Raw genomic sequence first — 17,904 nt, forward strand, 5'->3', positions numbered from 1 at the left:
CATAACCTATTAAGTATTTCACTCCCCCCACCCCGTTCCCTAGCAACTACTGTTCCAGACATTTCACAGAAATGAAATGCCATTTCACAACTTGTGGCATTTTGTGTCTGGCTTCTTTCATTGTTTTCAAGGTTCGTCATGTACCATGAACCAGAAATTCATTGCTTTTTATAGCTGGGAGAACTCAGAGCTATCCTTTACCACAGGGAAAGGCTACGGAGCGAAATCAGCAAAGGGAAAGGCACATGGGACAAAGTCTGGGGAAGACCAGGTACAAGCTTCCAGAGTCCTGTCCCAGAATAGTGACACAGGACACATTCTCCCAGCAACAAGCTGTGACATGTGCCTAGGTTTTTACTGGGGGCTTGTCACTTATTGGGGGCTTGTCACGTAGTTCACTTTATGGATCTTTCACATGTATTAATTCACTTGTTGATGAACATTTGGGTTGTTCACACTTTGTGGCTGTAATGGAAAATGCTGCTAAAAGCATTCATGTACAAGTTTTGGTGTGAACATATGTTTCCAATTTCCTTGGCTCTATACCTAAGAGTGGAATTGCTGGGTCATATGGTGACAGTGTGTTGAACTTTCTGAGGACTTGGCCAGGCTGTCTTCCAAAGTGACTGTAACCATTTTCATTCCCACCAGCAATTTCTCTACATCTTCACCAACACTTATTTTCCTTTCTCTCTCTGAATTTTAGCTATACTACTAAACTGTGAAGTATTATCTTAAGATTTTTTAAAAGCATTTTGTATTGACTGATTTTAGAGAGAGGGAGGGAGGGAGATGTGGGAAAGAGAGAGAGGTTTGTTGCCCACTTATTTATGCATTTACTGGTTGATTCTTATATGTGCCCTGACCGGGGATCCAACCTATAATCTTGGCATAGCGGGACGATGCTTTAACCAAATGGAGGTACTAAGCCAGGGCCTTGTTGTGATTTTACTTACCATTTTGCTAATGACTAATTATGTTGAACAGCATGTCATGTGCTTATTGGCCACTCGTGTATCTTCCTTGCAGAAACAGGACAACTACTTGGAAACAACTGGAACTAGGTAGAGAACTATACGTCATTCATATGACATCTCACCACATACACTATCTTGGGAACTGAGACCAGACCTACCCTAATGTGGACATGTGTAAACAGAGGACGCCATCCCTCATTAACCTTGCCATGATGATCCGACCCACTTTGGTCAAGAAAGGGCTTTGAGCCCTGGCTGGCGTAGCTCAGTCAATTGAGCGTGGGCTGTGAACCAGTGTCCCAGGTTTAATTCCTAGTCAGGGTACATGCCTGGGTTGCAGGCCATGGCCCCCAGCAACTGCACATTGATGTTTCTCTCTCTCCCTCTCTGTCTCCCTCCCTTCCCTCTCTAAAAATAAATAAATAAATCTTAAAAAAAAAAAAAAAGAAAGGGCTTCGATGGCATGGCCCAGCGTTTCTCAGACTATAGTGTGCAGGTCTGCTGGCTCCAGACAGTCTGTCTTCCTAACACACTCCCAGGCGATGGTGGTGCTGCAGGTGCACAGACCAGCCCGTGAGTAGCGAGGCTCCAGACATTTGTTAAGCTCTCTTACTATGCCAATCATTGTGCTATCTCATGTAATCCTCATGAGAATTTAAAAGAAATTTGTTTTATAAATGAGGAAACTGCAGCCTAGGAGGTTAATTAATTTATCCAAAGTGGTTAAAAAGCAGTAAGTGGTAGAGCTGGCTACAGGATTCCAGAGACTATGGTTTAAAGGCTACTTTGCCAAGCCATCTCTTAATAAAAGCTCGCTAACCTCCATAGCTCACGAATATGATTTTTCCATAATTGACATGCCTGCAATGATAAAATAACTCAATCGCCTTTGTGACATTTAAAAGAAAAGAAACAGCCCTGGATGGGTGGCTCAGTGGATTGAGTGCTGGCCTGCGAACCAAAGGGTCACTGGTTCGATTCCCAGTCAGGGCATAGGCCTAGGTTGCCGGCCAGGTCCCCAGTAGAGGGTACACGAGAGGCAACCACACAGATGTTTCTCTCCCTCCCTTCCTTTCTCACTAAAGAGGAATAAATAAAATCTTAAAAGAAAAGAAAAGAAACAGCAATATCAAAACACTGGTGGGTAGAAAATGTTAGTAATAGCTGAAAACATTCCATGAAGCCAACAAAGATGAAGCAAAATATAAACATTCCGGAATAACTCAGAGGCTGACTGATACCACCTCTGGCGGTTTCCTTTGTGTCACCGGCTTGGCCTCCTTTACCTGCTTTTGTGCACTGTACACCAAACATGAATGGACTTGTGCTTCTGGACTGCGTGGGTGCCAACAGTCGCGCAATGGGCAAGATTACCATGGAAGAAATGGGCATGCGATGAGCTGAGGAATGGAATGGGGTAAAAAATTTAACAAGCAAAATAAAAACAAAACGAAATGTTTAAAACAACACAGCACATGACGCAAATTAACCTTTGGGTGGTAGAACGTATGTGGAAAAGAAAAATATTCTAGCACAGTAAAGCTTTGGATTCTGTCATAGTAAAACAAAACAAAACAAATGATATGACATTTAGAATGTGAAAGAGTGTGTTAATTGTGTAGCGGTGCCAATATTCATTCAATATGCTATTACAGTATTACCTGTATCGCTGGAAGCCCACCTCCCATGACATACTATGGACTCAAGAAACCATTTACTCTCCAGCTAGATCTAACATTGAGAAAAGGATTACTTCTACATAACGCTTGTTTTAGGTCCTCTGTAAAGAAATATTTTGTAATACACGGATTTTGCTAATTGTGTTTCTTTCATACCTTTTCCATGTAAATAAGGGCAAAGGTAAAGAAGCACAGAAATGAACATAGCTAAGTGCTTATCAGCTTTAATGGAAGCAATAATATTCATAATCCAAAATTCAGGGACTTAAATGTCATTCTGATGGTTTTGGAATGTATTATAAGGCAATGGATTAACTTCCACATTACTTTGTATTCTTTGGATACCCAGGAGCCAGTAAATAAATGGTTTTGGAATTAAAATTTTCAATTTATAATTCACAAGCAGATAATTCAGTTGCCAACAAAATAACACACCGATATCTTTTCATATTAATCAATGCAAATATGAATTCAACATCAGTTTGTAAGCATGTAAACTCATGAAAACATATGGAATCCATTCACTAATGGAATAGCTAGCGATATACAGTTAAAAGCATATAGATGTTTGCTTGTCCAGCTCTTAATTCATTCAAGGTTTCCAGTGCTTACCCAGGAACTACATCAGAGATCAGCCACACTGACACTTAGAGGTCACTGATACCCATGACAGACCTCTGTGCTGGAGGTGCAAGGTCAATGCTGCTGAAAAACAACCAGGAGGAGACACTGGCTTCTTCAAAGTCACAAACATCCTTTCGCTGGCCCTTTGATGATGACTTGATGTGTTAAACACACCACTGGCACCCGACTCTTCATTGACACTTTAAAATACACGTTTGATGCATGGAGAGCGTCCCTACCTTCCTTAACCTACATACTCTGAAAGGTCTCAGTTCAGACTTTTAGTGACCTATCTGAGCCTCTACTGAACTCTGGCAGTTCTAAATCTATTCAGATTGTAGCTCTGGCACACGTTCTGTAGAGGTCACCCTCCCAGCTCAAAGCAGAGTGCCCGAAAAGGCCATCTATCCTCTTCCCCTTTTAAAGGGTTCATATTAGTTCTGAACTGTTGGGCAGGCCTGCAAACCACAAGCAGTAGCAGAGCTAAGTCTCTGCTACTTTTTTTCCACATAGCTAAGTCTCCCACGTACCTCTGCCTCACCAATTGTGCTGTTTCTGCCTGACCAATGATATCACATCAACAACTGGGCAGTTACTTTTTTACTGGTCACGTCTACCCACTGGCCAATTAATTCTGGGGCAGGCTAACTCTTGCATGCGCTGCGGAAGATGAACCGTCTCTTTCAGGCAAGGAGAACAACATTCATTCCTGTCTCTGTACAACTACGACCTGGCTCTAAAGGGTGATGCCACTTTCCAAAGTCCTGTTAGCGAGGCCCCGGGGCTCTCACATTCACACCACAGGAGTAGGATGACCAGGGTGTTTGCAGAAGGCTCAAGGGGGGCTCTCACGAAGACCAACAGTAAGGACATTAGGACGCTCACACTAGAAAGAAGAAAACTGGAGAAATCAGGTCTATATTCTCACTTGCCTCGTTGTGGGGAATACGATTTTGTCACGGTGGATGAAGATGGGCGCTTACTCATCGAACTCTCCATCTGCTTTGACAAATGCGTTGCTGATGCTGACAAGCTGTCACGTGCTGCAGAGAAACACATTGAAGACATTGGTACGCACACCACTGTAGATTGAGAAACACATACCCCAGTGTTCTTCCTGTCCTCATCCACATGCCTTCTAAGCCACTGTGACTCAGCACACTGCTTCCAGCATCCTCCTAGCTACCTAGCCTATCTAGAAATGCCCAGACCCCAGCAGCCATCAGTCTGAAGCACGTTTTCTCCTGCTTCTAAACTTCCTCTAAATTTCATCCAACCTCACTCAACTGTTCAACTAAAGCCATGCAAATCCCATCAGGAAATCACTTATTGCCTTGTGTCTAGGGGCTTTTATTTGGTATATTCAGACCACACGAAGTCACAACGAACCTGGACTCAGAGACAAATCACCACCAGAAAATTTCTATGGCCTGAGCTGGAACCGGACTTTTTCTTAAGGTTATCTATAGCTCAGGTTAGAGAGAGGAGTTGTTTGTAAAGCAAGGAGCTCTAGTTAGAGCAGAACAACCTATAGCAATTGGTTTCTTCCTCTTAATCAAGAGATGGGGGTCACCGTGGACTTTTTTCAAATGTTATGATTGCTTATGGTTAGGATGTCAACAAGTGGTCCCAGGTTTGGTGTTCTTACTTTCCAGTTGTTCAGAGTGGTTTCTAAAATGAAACCTGTACAGCAAATGGAGAGGTACAGAGAGCACCCTGCCAAGCCACACTGGATCTTAAGGCAAAAGGAAAGATGTGTGCCCTAGCTTAAAAAGGAAGCAAGCTCATCAATGAGATTTTCAAAATCTACCCCTCTCCTCATGTTTTCCAGTGAGAGAACTGCCATGTTCAACTATGTCTCCTTTTTTTTTTTTTTTAAGATTTTATTTATTTATTTTTAGACAGAGGGGAAGGGAGGGAGAGAGAGAGAGAGAGAGAGAGAGAAACATCAGTGTGTGGTTGCCTCTCATGCGCCCCCCGCTGGAGACCTGGCCTGCAACCCAGGCATGTGCCCTAGACTGGGACTCGATCCTGCGACCCTTTGGTTCACAAGCTGGCACCCAATCTACTGAGCCACACCAGCCAGGGCTCGACTATGTCTTCTGACCAAGTGATGATCTTAGAAATTTTTTTAATTGAGTTAAGCCAAAGTAAAACTATGATAAATTCTGTTTTTGGTATAAATAAAATATTTAAACTTAAAATTATGTAAGTTTTACTATACGTACTTTTCAATGTTTTTCAGCATTTCTACAACTGCTTTAATGTTCTGGAAAAAATTAACTATTGGAAATTACCTCAAGCCATGCATATAGATTGGGGTACCCTTTGTCTCAGGCTCTGCTATGGCTCAGGATGGCACTGTTCTTTAGAAATTTGATATTCTCTTGATAAAGTAAAATTTTTGGTGCCCTCTTAAATTGTGTGTCCAAGTTAAGTATACTTGCCTCACCCTGGCCTGGGCCCTGAGTTATTCCCAACGGGTAATTACTAATTTTCTGTCCATGGAAGGCCAGTGCCCACACTACAGTTCACTTGGCATGTGTAGCAACAAAGCCTCTGCTACTCAGTAAAAGCAATAAATATTACTCTTTGTCAAAGGAATGCTGGAAACCAGGGATGTTTCTTCCTACTGCTCTCAAGTGACCTTCTGCATTGCTGGTAAATAGTGCATCCCTTTCACCTCTGCTTTTTTCTTTGCCGGCCAAAGAGGAATTGAATTTCGAAAGTTTTGCTAATTCCCAGGCCTATATCCAAAGCAGAGAGCCTATCAGAGAGGCGAAATCAAGAAGACAGCCCACTGATCGCCTCGTTTGCATCCCCAGTGTTAGTACTGATAAACTCCCTACCACTCCCTCTCAATTGCCTCTCCGGGAACCCAGGCATTCACACCCAGAATTCTGGGTGATTTACCCGGAAGTGACTGAAGCACATTTCTTAATGCTCAAACCGATGACTAATGAGAGAGTGAAAGGTCTGAATGCACAAAAGTCAAACACTGACAAGATTTTCAAGGCGGAAGATAGCAAGCTGAGGATGAAATGTCTCCAGGCACTGGGACGTAAGGCATGCAGAGGTCCGCAGTGACAGGAACAAAGAAATATGAGCATGTCATTCACATCGCCAGAAACCAAATTCTAATGAGTTGGACTAAGCAATCACTGGTAAAAGTGCTTGAGACACACACGGTGACGGAGGAGGGTGAGCGAACAGTCATCACAAAATGCCATGGCATGGTGATGCTCGGATATACCATTGGTGGACTCGGCAGCAGCGGTGGTCCCTGGGTCAGGAGGGAGGGTGCTGGCTGCTAAACCTAGAGGAGGGGATGGAGTATTTTCTGATTCACCTACACAGCAAAAGATCAGAGCAAAGAGAGGTAAAAGAAAAAGTCCCAATTTCTGGTTGACTTAGTTTCTAACGTAGGAAATTAGAAAAAGTAACTGAAATGTGTTGACTTCTCAAACACACACACACACACACACACAACAAAGTATGTTCACTGATAAAAGGTTAAATGCACAATACAGCAAAGTCAAGAAACTGTAATATAAATGTAAACCCATCTGCTTTCAGAAAGAGCCAGTATACAACTCCTGCATAATAGAATGACAGGAAGTAAGACACCGAAGGGGAGAAAGTCACCCAGACTAGTAACAATCTATAGTTTAAAGATTTGAAAATGTAAAAATGAGTGTGAACTGGATAATGAAATGAATAAGTCATCTTGAAACAAAACTGAAAGAGCAACAAAAATTAATAATGAGGGAAAATCCGTAGCCCCCCTTTTTAGAGGGTAACTGCTGCTCAGCCTTTGCAAGGTCACGCTCGCTGCAGTGGCAGCTTAGCCTACTGCCAATTGACCTTCCCTGAGATCAGACTGTCCCAGGGCTTGCCAGGTGGATCTGCTTAACCAGACTGTGCATTCAGTTTTCTGTTTTTCTTTTGCTTTACCTCACAGCCCGGGTATTGTGCCCACTGCTGTTTGCTACCAAAAGGAATGCACAGATCCCCTTCATGAGAAACACATACACGGGAAGCTTGGCAGTTTGAAACATCGCACCTGAAAAAGGTATCTGCCAATTGGTACAAAGCACCCTCCAGACCCTGCAGGCTGAGCTCAGGATCTCCCGCCTGCCCTGGGGTGCTGCAATGCAGGCACAGCCCCAAACTCACCATCACGTCCTCCAGGCGCCAAGACCTGTGATGGAACTCCAGACCAGTACCGCTTGCTCATGTCCAGCTGCTGAGTGCGCTCCAGGGACCTGCGCAGAATTGCCTCCATCCGCTCCTGCCAGGTGGTGCGAGGGAGAACAACATTAACATACCAGCCTCAGTCCCAGGGGCGAGGCACCAAGTGGGGCTCTGGGCTCAGCATCCAAAGCCCAGGCACACGTTCTCTCAGTCATACGAGAACCTTCTCAGTGGATGGAGAGTCAGCAATGTGGCTGGTACGATCCCAGCACCAACAGCTCATCTCTGGGAGGGGCTGCCTCAGCCAGGTCTTGATTTAATAATAATGCTAGACAAGCATTAACTCCTTGGGGCCTGTTTCAAGTGCCAGTTTGCCCCACCTAGTAGAAGAATAGAACTGGGCTCTAGAACCAACTGAATGCTCTTTAGCTGAAATGCATAAAACATTCTGATTTGAGAACATTTAAATTCAAACATAATTTGAATTTTACAACCTGAAGCCTAACTTTTTGGGGTGGTACATGACTATGAGATTTATTTTGCAAAGATTTATTTAATCTTTTTTAAAAATATTTTATTTATTTATTTTTAGAGAGGGAAAGGAGGGAGATAAAGAGAGAGAGAGAAACATCAATGTGCAGTTGCTGGGGGTTATGGCCTGCAACCCAGGAATGTACCCTGGCTGGGAATCGAACCTGGGACACTTTGGTTCCCAGCCCACGCTCAATCCACTGAGCTACACCAGCCAGGGCAGATTTATTTACTCTTTTAAAAAAAGATTTTATTTATTTATTTTTAGAGAGGGAAGGGAGGGAGAAAGAGAGAGAGAAAGAGAAACATCAATGTGCGGTTGCTGGGGGCCGTGGTCTGCAGCCCAGGTATGTGCCCTGACTGGGAATCGAACCTGTAATGCTTTGGTTCGCAGCCTGAGCTCAATCCACTGAGCTATGCCAGCCAGGGTAATTTTATAATCTTTTTAAAGGGGGAATCAATTGTTTTCTACACTGTAACGTTTTTCTGCTGTACAGCGTTAGGGGGATAATGCTACATATTTCAAAATTTAAAAGAGACAGGAGTAGGGAACCTTCTGGCCACACACTGAAGTATCTATGCATTCTCAGAGTTAGGTGGGACAAGGGGAAGAGGAAGTAAACAGTTTTCAGCCAGAAAAGAAAAACAAGGAGACTTCTCTATTAAACGGAACATTTATTTATCAAAGGCACTCTCCTGTATTAATGCAACTGTCACTTTCATAAAGTTGGGCCTGACTGCAGGCAAGTATCTCCTTGGCAGTTGTAGAATTCAGCCCCAATGACACTGCAAATACCAACTGCTCTCCCTGCCTCCTCGTGGGGGAGGCTGAAGCAAGGTAAACAGTTAGACCCTTTCAACCTCATAAAATCCCACCCTGAGGTGCTCCAGGAACTGCGCTCATCCTAGCCTAACTCCAAAATAAAGCTAGTCTTTACTCCTGGCTTAAAAATGCAAGCCAGCCCTGGCTGGCGTAGCTCAGTGGATTGAGCGCGGGCTGGGAACCAAAGTGTCCCAGGTTCGATTCCCAGCCAGGGTACATTCCTGGGTTGCAGGCCATAACCCCCAGCAACCGCACAATGATGTTTCTCTCTCTCTCCGCCCCCCCCTTCCCTCTCTAAAAATAAATAAATAAAATCCTTAAAAAAAAAAAGCAAGCCAAATTAATTTGGGGCAGCACCAACTGAGTAACGGTGACTCAAGGTTTGGGGAAAAGCTCTGTTATTTCACTCACTAGAAACACAGAAAAGGCACTCAGGACGTGCCTGGACCTATCCTTTGTCTACACTAGAGGGATGAGTTGAGCATTCTCCACATCTCAGCCTCTTCTGCATAATTTCTCTCTGAATGATCGTTTGCTAAGAGACAGCCTCTCTGGGGACCTGAGAACAAAAAGGGTTTTTTTTTTTCCTCCTGTGAATGTCAGATTTGAATTTGCTCTACTTTTTGGCTGAGATTCTACAATCGTGAGTGTCCCTTTCCTGAGTCCCGTCCTCGAACTCTGGCCCGTTAAATTCTGACAGCCAACCCTGGGGGTCTGTCAGAGAAAAGCTGGGGCATTGGGGGAGGGGATTTGAATATTTTGAGTATTTGTCACTCGAGGTATGGTCGATCCAGACTGGGCTGAATAGTATTTCATTATATGAATTTAGCATAACGAATTTTAACCAATGATTTAATTTAAGTGCTGAAACCCTGCACCTGAGAGTAAATTTAGTATTGAGTCAGTTATAAGAGACTTTGTACCTTCCAGAAGGACCTCACAAGGTAGCCTCTCATCGACTAGGAGATCAATGAGAAGAAAAAAACACTAAGAATCTTCAGGCCAACCTTATCTAGGGGCATAATTAGAAGGGAATGATCCACCCAAAGCCAGACTTACTCTTAGACTGGAAAGTTACCTGTAGAAAAAATACCTCTCCATCTATTGCCAATCCACTGAGCGGCTCCAAATTCCACCATTAGAGATTCATTTCTTTGAATAGTTAGTAGACTTATGAAAATAAATCCATCCCTGAGAGAAGACACAATGACTTTGTGCCATCTACTTTTGGTGAGATGATGAAGGTAGGTAGTAACCAAGCTCTACAGTAAGGGGATTTATAGAATCAAAAGTTGTCAGAATGGGGTGATTCAACATCAAGCCAAACCTGGTTTCTTTCACTTTTCTCAGAGGTTAGTTTACACAGGCACCTTTCTGTTCCTTCATGGGACAAAATGGAAAGAATCCTAGATTTGGAGTCAGAAGATATGGACTGACATGCCACCTGTGCCTGCCAGGTTTTAGCTCTGTCATCTTGAGTCCATTGTTTAACTTCCTGGGGCATCAGTTTCCTTATCTATAAAATGGGATATTACCTAGATCAACAGACCACTCCAGTCTACAGGGTCCTAACTTATCAATAGCATACTAAATCCTGAGCCCATGCTAACTGAACTGGACTCTGAAGACGATCACCAGTAGGGCAGTTTCAGCAGTGGCTCTCAAACTGGGGGACTTGTTGGAACACCACTGCTGGGCCCCAGACCCAGAGTTTCTGATTCTGCAGGTTTGGGGTGCGATCTGCTGGGAACTTGCATTTATGACAAAGTCTCAGGCACTGTCGGTGCTGCTGGTCCTGGGGCTACACTTCCACAAGCACTGGTTAGAGGAAAGGCTGAGAGTGAGAGAGCATTGATATTATTGTCACTGATACTGATATTGATATTATATCAATGACATTAATATTAATAAATATTTGAGCTGTATACCGTATCCCTCAGTTCCTGCCAAGCTCTGCTTCTCATGCCAATTGATAGAGGATGGGGAAAGGGCAAGGCAGATTCTTGTCCCTAGAATGTCCCCTATTGGGTCGATCTTAGTAGAAGGAAGAAATAAGGAGATCCCACCCTTGACCCCTTGCGCTCTAGATCTGCCTGGATGAACTCAGAGGAGAGTCACGGCCAGGGTGACCTGGTGAGCTGGCCTAGCAGTATACAAGGAGTCCAGCAAGGCCTGGTCTGGGCACTGCTACCCACACAGCCAGCTCTGGTAGGAAAGGAGGGCTGGCTGTGTCTTTTCCAATGCCCTTACTACATGTGTTCTGATGGCAGTATGGGACAAGCCCCCAAACGGTCCTCAGCAGAGTTCTGTAGAGGGTATTGCTCCCTACAAACAGATGTTCACCTCTGACCAGAAAGGCCATGCAGTCACCATGGCCTCACACCAGCCACTGCCTGTGACAGGCCAGCCCTCAGCTTAGTGAAGTTTTTGTTCAGGTTGAGGTCAGAGATTTATCATTTTACACTCAGCTTGGTGGGTCTTGTTGGAGATCAATCAATGACAGTCTGAGAAGTTGTGAGGTGTCCAAATAACTTACAGAGATGCAGCTACTCTTTGAAAAAGGCCTTTCCTGGTTGCCTGTGTAGTGTGAGGAACAGAGTTGGCTTTGCCATATCCCATTTCCTGGGACCTCTAGGCAGGAAGCCATCCTCCCCAAGTGGACAATGGGTGATCGCAGCGTGCTGTCAGCTCTAACCCAGGTAGGTTACAAGGGCTCCTCTCAGAAGCTTGATTCTTGGGGTATGAAAGGGTTGGAGAAGCCTGCCTCAAGGAAGAGGCAGCCTCTGGTGGACACTGGGCTGCCCCTTCCCCAGCACAGGTCTGACCAGCCTCCAGCCTTCCCAGCCCTTAAGACCCCCAGGGGCCAGGCTGTCTGTGGTGCCCACTTCTCTGCCAGCAGACAGGAGGCCTCCTGGCCGAGCCTGGCGCTTACCCACACAGATGTGAAAAGTTCCTGAGAGCAATGTCAAGGCAACCCTAAGGGCATGGTGCCAGGACAGGGCTAGGGGCAGGTGGGTAGGCAGTGGGCCTTTTATGAGCTCCCAGTATGAGATCATCAGAGGCAGGACTTGGTAGGCAGCCCAAACACTTTCCAATAAGCTAGAGAAGCAAAAGGAGCTGCAGTGGAATGGGCCCCTGCAGAGGCTGCTCTGGGTGGCAGAGACAGAGTGTGACAAAAAGAACTGGAGTGTGCCACAGCCGTGTGCCAGGCAGGCAGCAGCCCTCCCACTGATCTCCAGTGAACCATGGGGCTGCTTGCCGTGTACAATTATCCGTTCTCTCCAAAGATCACCCACAAGGACGCCAAGCAGGCCTCTGCACAGGTAGAGCCGAAGCCAATGTGGTTAGCAGGCCAGCCTGCACGTGGAAGTCCCTCGGCTCCTCTGGGCCCTGAGGGTGGGAGCAGGTGGCAGAAGGAGGCTACTGCCTCCCAGTGTTGCTACGTTTCTACACAACGGAGGGAGGCCCAGCTCTCAGCCCTTCCCTGCATGTCTGGGGAGAACAGGGAAGTGAGCTCGGCTAGAGTTTTTGCTGACGAGGGCCAGGTAGCATTCCTCGTTCCCCACCATCACCACGTTAGAGATAAAAGGGAGCACACAAAGCAAATAAAAAAATTAGCTGGATATACAAGCAACTAAAGATTCAGCTACATCAGGCCCAACCATCTGGCTTGGCGTTCCCTCATCTGCAACAGCAGGAGTCTGAGAGCTTGATTTAAAATGCCTCCGGCACTACTGTTCAATGAGAAATGGAACACACAGGAAGTGCCTCAAGGGAGGCCCATGTGACACTGTAGGTGTGTCACAGGCTCAGGAAGTGTCTCTGGTGACTGCGTACTGACCCCTCGTGGAAGCAGGAGTTAACAGACTTGCTCTGGAAATCAGCAAGCCTGCGGGATGTGAAGATCAAAATGGAGAGAGCAGGGAGGAAGAGAACAAGGTGTGTGAGTCAGGGATGGAGGACAGGAAGAAAACGGGTGAGTCCAGGGACTCACGACACATACACACAGGCTGGGAAAGGAGAGATCTGCCCCAGGTTACTGAAGTGGGCTAGCACACTGTGGCTTTGTTTTGAGGTCTATAGACTGCGCCATAATCTATTCTGGGTAGCTCCCTCTTGACCTTGCTTCAGCCATGGTCAGCTGAAGTCATTGAAGGGAATCAAACATTTCTGAGCATTACTCTGTGCTAGGTGCTTTGCTGGGCACTTCCACAAAGTCACCTCCTTTTTAAAAAATTTTTATTTATTTATTTTTAGAGAGAGGAAGGGAGGGAGAAAGAGGGAGAGAAACATTAATGTGTGGTTGCTTCTCACGTGCCCCATCCTGAGGGTCTGGCCCGCAACCCAGGCATGTGCCCTAGACTGGGATTCAAACCTGCGACCCTTTGGTTCACAGACTGGCACTGAGTCCACTGAGGCATACCAGCAAGGGCACAAAGTCACCTCCTTTGATTCCTGTGATCACCTGTGTTTTGGGTCGAGGAGGCCCAGTTAGAGGGTCATGAGGGGCTCAGCAACTTGGCCCTGGCTACCAGCTGGCTAGTGGTAGAGCCAGGGTTTGCGTCAGGAGCAGCTGAAGCCACGCAGCAACCAGGCTGCAGCCAGCAACAGCGAACCATGGCTAAGACCCTTGCTTAGACCTTTGCTGGTTAAGAGGAACAAAGAAGTTACCATGTAAACGAGAGCTTTGTGGGCAAAGACGAATGTAATTGTGTGTGCGGGCACATGTTCATGGTTTTTAAATTTTATAAAAGGGAAGGGGGAAAGATGTATCATGATAAAGCATTCACGGACTTGAAACAGGCTGAATTTATAGAAACATTTCCATATCCCATAGTGCTGGCAATTAACAAACCTCTATGTTGTCCATGCTAAATGATGAGTCACTATACCTTATGAATACAAAATGATCGTCACCTGACACAAGGCTATGACTACATACTTAAAATATACTTGTTAAGAAAAGCTATACCCTAAATATGCTTTCTACATATATTTTCAAAGTTTAGTAATAAAAGGCTCTATACGGGTAATTATACGACTATTCCATTTCTTTGTTAAAAGGTAATTGGGAGAAAAAGGATGATTAAAGCAAGGAAATCATTCAAGTTTAAATATACTAGCATATTTGGATTTGAAGGTAGACCATTTGGTTTTTCCAACAGTGTGTAACTGTTGGAAAGTTCTCTTCTACCATCACAGCTGTTCCTCGAGCCTCATGTCTGTACTGTAGGCTCGGACCCTCAGCATAACCCCCAGGTCTGCATCACCTGGCCCCTACCCGCAATCCCCTCGGAGTCCTAGAGTCAGAGGCGGTTAGGCCTGGAAGAAGCCTTGGAGACTGCCACCCACTCACTTCAGAGACCAGTCATTCAAGGCCCAGAGAGGCCAAGTGGCTTGTCTGAGGTCACACAGCAGATGAAAAGCTGAGTGGAATAGATAAGTCTTTGTTCCTAGTCTAGTGCTGCTTCCACTGTACAGTGGCATGCTGCTGAAAGATGGTACGGTGGGCCACCCAGGAGAGAGCTTCGGAGCGAACCACTTTTGTACCACAGAGCGGGGCAGGACGCACAGGTGCCCTGAGCATCACACCCTGTGTGAGCCGCTCAGATGGCCTAGGGGTCCCGAGACCTTACCTTCCGCTCCTGGAGCTTCTGCTCCCTCTTCTCTTCCACAGCAGCCCTCTTCTCGTTCTCCCGGCACCGCCGCTCCTCCAGTTTCCGCCATCGCTCCATCACTTGCTTTTCATACTGGAGTGCTGCTCTCCTCTGCTTCTCCAGGAACTGCTGCTCCCGGGCAGCTGGGGGAAGAAAGACAGAAGAGAGGAGGCATTACCAGAGCACTTTACACTGTTTGGATCAAGAACACCAACACAGAAGCAAGAGCGAGACCAAAAATGAGCCCAGTGGGAGCGCTGACTGCAGTCACTGAGAGGAGGGGTTCTGGCCCCTCTCTTAGCTGGCGACTCTGGGCATGCTAACTACGCAATCTCTTTGGTTTCCTCCTCTGTGACGTGGGGACGGTCATATTTGCAACATCATGGTGCTGTGAAGATCGAATGAGACAATCCATGGAAAGTGTACAGCAAGTGCCCCTACACATGGCAGCTATGGCTGTCATTGTTATCACTGGTTGACAAATGAGAGTTGTAAGGGTACGTTCATTCAAAACACATTAAGTATGCCTGCACCTCGCCCCAGTCACTGAGCTAGCTAGGCAAGGGGGTAAACACATGAATAATATTGGCCTTCCCCACAAAACAATTAATAAAGGGGCCTTAACTCCACCTGGCCTAGTAAGGCTAGGGTTCCCTGGAGGGTGCAATGCCTGAGCTGACCAGCAGGAGGCAGTGAAGGGGAACTAGAAAGTTCTTCATTTGTCCCAATTCAGGGGGGAGATGACTTGTGTACGGAGCTCAGAGCACTCTGTGGGGACATGCCCTACTTATCCATCTAAAGCACAGGGAGCAAACATAAGGCCCGTGGGCCAAAGCTAGCCCTCCGCCTTGTTTAATCCAGCCCAGCACCTTGTTTCTTCTACCTGGCAGCAGCGCTGAGCTCTCACTTAACAGTTAAGGAGTAGTTACATTACACAATCCTAAAATTACATTTGGCCCTGTGAAGGCAACCGCGAGGCTGATGTGGCCCAGGTGAAAATTAGTTTGATAGCCCTGACTGCAAGAGGTAAGACAGCCTTTCTCAACAGGGTTCCCTATTGAGAAACCCTACTGAGGGTTAACACAGATAATGTCTCAGCTGGCCCTCTGAGATGCCCTGGAGAGATAGAGAAGCCTGAGTGAGTTCACACAGCGGACACCTGAGGGGCGGGGGTAGCAACTGCTTCTCCAGTTCTCGTTCTACGTGCTATCCACAGCCCCTAGCATGGTGCCTGGAGCACGGCGCACGTCCCGTGTTCTCCAGGCGAGTCAAGGAACCGTTTGGAGAATTGCAGAATTGTGGACATGACAGCTGCAGCGTGGATTCACCAACCCCCTCCCGCCCCCCGTTCTCCACATTCATCTAACTATCGTCCTAGCTCTCTTGCAATTCGGTCACAGATTTCTAAGGCTCTTTAGGAAAGATACCACCACATCTCCACTTCCTTAAAACTAAACCACCAAGTACACAACGTACCCATACTTTTTTGTTTTTCTTCACGTCGTTCTTTGGCCTGCCTTTGTCTCTCATCGGATTTTAAGTTCCCGTCCATGGCTGCAAGAGAAAAAACATGATGACACATTTCTTCATTCTTTCCCTACCTGCTGAGTGCCAGGGCCTGTGCCCGGGTCTGGCCACACGCACACATCACCCATCAACATCACTTCCTCCTCAGAGGCCTGATCCATCACTCCCCCACGGGTGGCTGGCCTCACACACAGCTGCCACACCCGCCCATCAACATCAGCCCCGGGAACCAAGCCCTTTCCCTAGTCTTCTGTCCCGGGCCTGACCCTACAGGGGCCAGAAAGTGTAATAGTGACAGGGAGCCCTGGCAGTGTGTAGAAAAGCCCACTAGGCCTCCCCGACCCTGGCTCCCGGGGGAAGGGAGAAGGAGGAGAGTGGACATGATGATCACACAGAGGAACATTCTAGTGTCTGTAGGTGGCCAACGGCTGTGGGAAACATGCAAACTCCTCAGGTGAACAATGAGAACCACAACACTCAACACTGACTTGGGTTCTGCTAAGTTTGCTCTGATGTCAATCTTAGTATTTTAGAATCACAGGGAAGTAGCATACTTCTGTTCTCCTGTTTGTCACTGAAATATCTACAAAAAATAAAATGGAACAAATGCAGTCCCCTCCCCAAATGCCCGGGAAGCATCCCAGGGCTCCTCACTGTCAGCCATTTTATCAGTCTTCTACAGAGTTCTAAAGGGCTTTCTAAATCAACAATGAAATGACTTTCACCATCCTTGCAGGATCAGAAATAACTTAGAGCGCTGGATCACCATCCATCACTCATAACGATTATTTACATGATGTTCCAACACAACATCCGGGATCAATGGGTTTCAGTGTTCGCACAAACATCGTCTTCTGAGCTCCCGAGCTCTTCTCTACGGTAACGTCGCACACACTGACTTCATAGTGCCCATTGCCATGGCAACCTGTGCCCCACCCCTCCCATGAAGGTTCCTACACTGTCCAGGAGGGACCTACAGGTTTAGACTGCAGGGTAGGCATGGCAACAAGGACAGGGATGGATGGGAAAAACACTGGATTGTCATAATTCCCCCCATTATCTGCTTTTGCAGCCTGGATCAGAGATAGGGGAAACTGATGCTCAAGAGACAAACACTGCAAAAGTCAACCCTCGACAAGTACCACTGCCCATGGTTGGTTTCAGTGAGCTCTTCATCATTGCAGTGCTCCCAACAACATGGATGCCATCACGCCTTTCGAGTCCCTCCCCCCAATAAAAGAATTTCAAGGCCTGACTTCTCAGCTCATCACTGGTGGCCCCCCACAATCAAACCCCAAACTCTCTTCCCAGCTTGACGTCAGCACTGCCCTCCTCCCACACCTGAAACCACCCCTTCTTCCCACCACCCCTGCCTATTTAAACCCCACCCGCTTTCAAGACCCCACAGGTTTCCCAGGCCCCAGGTTGCTGTGAACTCCCCCACGATGGAGGAAGCCTAATTTCATTCTGCTTGGTCGTTGTGCTCTCCTCTAACTTGGTCTCCCTGGACAGAGAGCGGCTACTGAGCTACGGTGGCCTCGGCAGCTCTGGGTCACCCAGCTCAGGCCAGTGCCCCCTGCTCCACAGCGGTCCCAAGGTACATACAGTGTTCAAAGGTAGGTACATAGTGGGTGGAAGGGGAGTGGGGATATAAAAGCAGGCTTCTCTTTTCTCTAAATACTTCTAGGCCCTCATCTCTACCACATGAGTTTGATTAGTAAGACTAGGTTCTGTGTGAAGAGCCACAAAGAGAAGTCCAGGAACCCTGGACAGATGCTTACGTCCTTCCAAGGAGGACATTCACCTCTCTCTACTGCCCATGTCACCCTCCAGGTGTTCAAAGGCCTGCCCCATATCTAAGGTAGGGCCTAAGAGCCACTGAGAGGGCTCTT

The 17,904-nt window shown here is 46.6% G+C and overlaps 1 protein-coding gene across 2 annotated transcripts in view; it reads right to left on the reverse strand.

Moving 5' to 3' along the window:
• The window catches only part of MAP7D2 (MAP7 domain containing 2), a 90,390-nt gene that overhangs the window by 30,054 nt on the left and 42,432 nt on the right, over window positions 1-17,904 (reverse strand). Inside the window, exons 2-6 of one of the 2 annotated variants that reach the window (XM_036016749.1) lie at window positions 15,962-16,039; window positions 14,465-14,628; window positions 7,457-7,571; window positions 6,534-6,629; window positions 4,213-4,323 (exon numbers count right to left, since the gene is read on the reverse strand). In XM_036016749.1, the coding sequence (XP_035872642.1) occupies window positions 4,213-4,323; window positions 6,534-6,629; window positions 7,457-7,571; window positions 14,465-14,628; window positions 15,962-16,039 (564 nt within the window). The remainder of the gene's footprint in view (window positions 1-4,212; window positions 4,324-6,533; window positions 6,630-7,456; window positions 7,572-14,464; window positions 14,629-15,961; window positions 16,040-17,904) is intronic. The other variant, XM_036016750.1, reaches the window with a different exon arrangement.

This window comes from Phyllostomus discolor, chromosome X (genome assembly GCF_004126475.2).
Source record: "Phyllostomus discolor isolate MPI-MPIP mPhyDis1 chromosome X, mPhyDis1.pri.v3, whole genome shotgun sequence".
NCBI classification, from domain to species: Eukaryota; Metazoa; Chordata; class Mammalia; order Chiroptera; family Phyllostomidae; genus Phyllostomus; species Phyllostomus discolor.